General features: G+C 38.1%; 1 protein-coding gene and 1 pseudogene across 1 annotated transcript; both read right to left on the reverse strand.

Moving 5' to 3' along the window:
- Positions 1-2,647: 2,647 nt before the first annotated feature.
- On the reverse strand, positions 2,648-3,160 carry LOC148193573 (protein FAR1-RELATED SEQUENCE 5 pseudogene; annotated as a pseudogene).
- Positions 3,161-3,567: 407 nt separating this feature from the next.
- On the reverse strand, positions 3,568-4,059 carry LOC148193574 (protein FAR1-RELATED SEQUENCE 2-like). The gene has a single exon (XM_088099462.1). It carries the CDS (start codon positions 4,057-4,059, stop codon positions 3,568-3,570), a length of 492 nt encoding a protein of 163 aa, XP_087955588.1.
- Between the last annotated feature and the right edge of the window lie 576 nt (positions 4,060-4,635).

Below are 4,635 nucleotides of genomic sequence, written 5' to 3' on the forward strand. Positions count from 1 at the left end.
ATAAATTAAACATTACATATTAAATGATGAAAATTGAGGAACTAGTTTGACAGTAAAGAACTTCATTAAATTAAAGATTTCAAATTATGAAAATAGGAACTGTGATACATAGTTTTTTTATAATGCAGAAAATAAAGCCTAAACAAGCAAATCTAAGTGTGAGGATTGTTTTCAGAACCACTTTGCAAGTGTTGCAGTTGTTCTTCAATGTTCCCAACGCGCGATTGCAACGCATCAAACCTTGTAGTGATGGCCATGTCCATGTTTCCAAATCGAGTTTTAAGGGCATCAAATCGAGTTTCAAAGGCATCAAATCTTGTACCAACGAAGGTCTGAAGTTGTGCTATGCGCTTCATGACATTATTTAGTGTTGTAGATGAACTGCCTTGTTCATGATCTTCTCCTTGTTGATCTTGACCTTGTTGTAAGGGGGGATGGGGGGCGTTGCCTTTGGGAACCCATTCTCCATCATCATTTTGCACATAACCAAATGATGCTACAACTTCACTACCCATTTTTTGCTTGAACTTCACTTCTGAAATGGGATCAGTGTCAGTAGGCACTTGAAAGTGTTCGATGAAGATGGTTATCAAATGTGGATATGGCAACTTCGTGTTCTCCCTTAATGCTCTTTTCATCTTATATCCAATAAGATGTCCCCAGTTAATGTGAATGGAATTTAAAAATGCCCATAGTAGCATAATATCCTCTTCGGATGCCTGACCAATATTGGTTGCACGAGGAATTAATACTCGAGTGAGAACGTAATGAAGTATCCTTGGTTGAACCTTCATTTGGCCCGCTAGTATTATGGATTGTATGACTGCATCATCTCTACAGACTAGTTGCCTTGCAGTAACAGAATCGTATTGTTCTTTCCACTCATCTACAAGTTTTCCTTCATAACGAACACCATGAGGGGGGAGATTAGTGAGTTGTTGAAAAAGATTAGGGCTCACCCTAATTTTTACACCTTTTACCTCGCTTCGAATAACCCCAGTATTCGATATTGACATGTTGCTGTAGAACACTCTTACTAATTCTGGGTGGTAATGTCTTCTTAAAGACACAAATTCAGTGAGCCCAGCTTCCGCCAATATGTCATAGAATTGAAAGTTTTTTCCTTCAAAGTAACCGTACTCTAGATACTTACTTTCCAATATTTCACAATTGACAAAATGTTGGGCATATTTCTCCTGTTGCTCATCCGAGGAGAAGAGATCATTGTTAGGCGTTGGAGGGGATGAGGATGGTGACGGGGTTGGACTGCGACGGCGTCGACGTCCACTGACGAAAGAAGATGCCTTTTGTTTCTTGGTTGCACGATCACCCATTTAATTGTGTTTAGGGTTTTGCAGTGACAGAAGTGAGGTTTTGTAAACGTTTTTTAGCAAGGACGTGATTGGGCGATTATATACATGATTGCAATTTATAGACGTTGTATATGTACTGATGTAGTGGATAGTTTTGTGTAATCAACAGGATTGTGTAATCGATTACGACTTACTAGTAATCTATTATAATAGTGAATTTTGGTGTCTTCATATGCATTCCAAACATTCATCACTTGGATTTCATTGACGGCCATTATGAATTACAAAAACATATTAAATTCACAAAAAAACAGTCAAGAAGTTGTATTTATCAACTGATGTTGTTATCGAAATTGTTATGTACAGCTGACAACAACGACAAAAATCCAAAATGACCCATTTCGATATCTTGTGATAGTTGGATAGAGTCGGCTTGAAACTGAACATGGTCATCACGTTCAACAACATTAGATGCCCTTTCCCCCTACAACAACAAAATTATTAATTACAACTAAATTGATACAAAATAAAGTATTTAATCAATATTTTCAATGTAATTAATGACTCACGCATTGTTCGGTGGGTGGTGTTGAAGTCTTTCTGCATGAAGCCGACTTTCTTCTTTGGGTTCTTTTCTCAACGGTGGACTTCAACCTGTTTGTGCGTGGACGTCCTTTTCGCTTAACAACTGCAGGACTGTGAACAAGGACATCAGATGTTCCAACTGGACTATATGGTATTGACGTGCATGCACCAGTATCGTATCTTAGTTGGCCTGCATCACTAATGATGTTATTTGTCATGGATGAACTGAACCCAAATTTTTGACCAAGACAATTAATTTCTTTTTCCAATTGAGTACTAGCAACTTCAGACTCACATGCAACTTCAGCAATTTCATAAAAACATTTGCACAACATTTTGTATCTTTCCATGCATGGTTCATTAGTGGAATTACTATACGATGCTGTTATTAGTGTGTGTCTTCTTCGGATATTTTTGCTCCAACGCCGCAAAATGTATTGTGAGGGAACACTGCATACATCTTCTTGACCAAATACCAATAGGGAATGGCGACATATAATGCCTTTAAACTCAAATAGTTGGCAAGAGCAAGTGCTTGTCTGTGTCAGGGGATCAAAATGAACTTTGTAAAATTTATCTGGTAAACGATTACCCTCCCACATTCGTTCCTCTTTTATAGTGTAAGTGTTCCATAAGTCGTCCTTTAAGGTGTCTTTGATTAAACAATTCATCCTTGAACGGAACTCTGTTTGGACCTCCTCAAACTTTGCATGTGTGTATTCGACTTGAAATTGTCTCTCAATCGGTGACTAAGAGCCACATGCAACAGTGGTGTTCAGGGAGGAGAAGTCCGCTTGTATTTCCTTCTGGGCCTTTACCCTAACGGCATTGTCGTATTGAACCACAAATTGTTGAAGTGTGGTTGTGGAATTAATAAATCCATCAAAAAAAGCATTCATTCCCTCACTTCTCTGAGTGGTAGACATGCTGGCCCAAATTTTTTTTTTCAAGTAACACGGAACCCATTTATGTCTCCCTTCGTTCAAATTACATAGCCATTCATTTTGCTCCAATCTATGTTTGGTTAGTAGTTCCTCCCAACCATTTTCAAATTCTGTTGGACAACCACAATCATATATAAGCGCATGTAGTTCGCTTTTGATAGCGGGACTATTTCTATACGCGTGGAATTTTTCAGGCAACTTCTTCAGAATGTGCCATAAACACCACCTGTGCCTCGTATCAGGAAACACTTGTTCAATAGCGTTGGCCATTGCCCTGCATTGTTCAGTAATAATACCTTCAGGACTCTTATTACGCATGCATCTAAGCCAACATTGGAACAACCATACAAATGAGACAGTGTCTTCCGAATCCACAACCAAGTAAAATGGAATATCCATGATGGTTAACTCCCACAAAAGGCGAAAATGGCATGTCGTACTTATTTGTTAAGTAAGTCGTGTCAAATGAAACAACATCACCAAATTCTTCACATGCAGCAAGACTTCTTGCATCAGCCCAAAACACACTACAGATTTTATTCCCTTCATCCAGTGCAATGTCATAGAAGAACTTGTTATTTTTATCTTTCATTGAAGAAAAATGTCGTAGGAGTGCCTGACCATCACCATCCTTACATAAAGATCTTCTGTGTTGGCCAATGTAGTTTCTCGCGTCTCGCTCGACGAAGTCCATGTTTTCATAGCCCCCGACATCGTTGACAATGTTAAGGAAACTTATTTAACCTAACTCCAGCATCATGGTTTACCTCAAAGGTGTGTTTTGCTTGCATGCTTAACTTTTTATTCGCTGCAAATAGGTTGGAGTTATTCGGGTAAAGATAATGGTTGTGGTCCAGAACAACGGTTCTTATAAACCACTTGTCGTCCTTCTTTGCAATGGTTATCCCAGCAGGACATTGGTTAGTTTGACTTGGAAGTGTTTTGACCACTGGTTTGACGGAAGACACATATTTGTCTTCCCTTGAACAAACTATTCTTAAGTAGTACACGTTGTTGTCTTTATCTTTTTTAGAAGTTCTAGTCCGCACGGCAAACCCACATCTAATGGCGTAGTTTGTGTAAAATTTTCTAGCTTCAATCATTGATTCAAAACACATATGCACTGTTCGGTCCATTTCCAATAAACTTTCATTACGGTCATGAACATTGTGATTATAATCATTCACTTCATCCACATCAATTGTGTGCTTCGACATTAGACCCAGCTTTAAAGATAAACCAAATGATATTCACTCATCAAACTTACGACAATTACCACTGTGAACTAAAAAAAATGTAAATAAACCCATTTCGAAAAAGTAAAGTAATACGTACCGTGCTGGAATGGTGGTGCACTTTGATGAAGGTCAAATGGTCCTAACCAACCTCCTCTTCAACATTTACGTCCACCATAAATGAACCTTATGTGGTTGTCACCAATTCCGAACATGCTTGTACCCCTTCTCTTTAATGAAGACCAAAGTAAGTTTTCTGAATGTGGTTGCTTAATGGAGCAAAATGTTAACGTTGAACGTTGATGTAGGTGTTTAATACCACAAAAGCTATTATTTTTGCCTTCTGAAGCACTAATTTGCTTACGTTGACAAACCATGCATTCAATGTTGTCAGCATAAAGTTTCTCTCTCTCATAACCTACAATCAATGGTTTTCACTTTTAAAGATTTCCTACCAAATCAGAGATATCCCCACAATTAATGCAACTTCATTTTAACAAGTTAACGGATTATTTCTTAATCTTTTGTTGAAATAAAGTTTCATCCACGTCCATCAAC

This window comes from Vigna umbellata, chromosome 9, assembly GCF_029865625.1.
Source record: "Vigna umbellata cultivar VRB3 chromosome 9, Vumbellata_1.0, whole genome shotgun sequence".
In the NCBI taxonomy this organism is placed as follows: Eukaryota; Viridiplantae; Streptophyta; class Magnoliopsida; order Fabales; family Fabaceae; genus Vigna; species Vigna umbellata.

What these genes read in the sequence shown, in the direction of transcription:
- LOC148193574 (XM_088099462.1), bottom strand. Translation starts at nt 4,059, where the DNA reads ATGTCGAAGCACACAATTGATGTGGATGAAGTGAATGATTATAATCAC.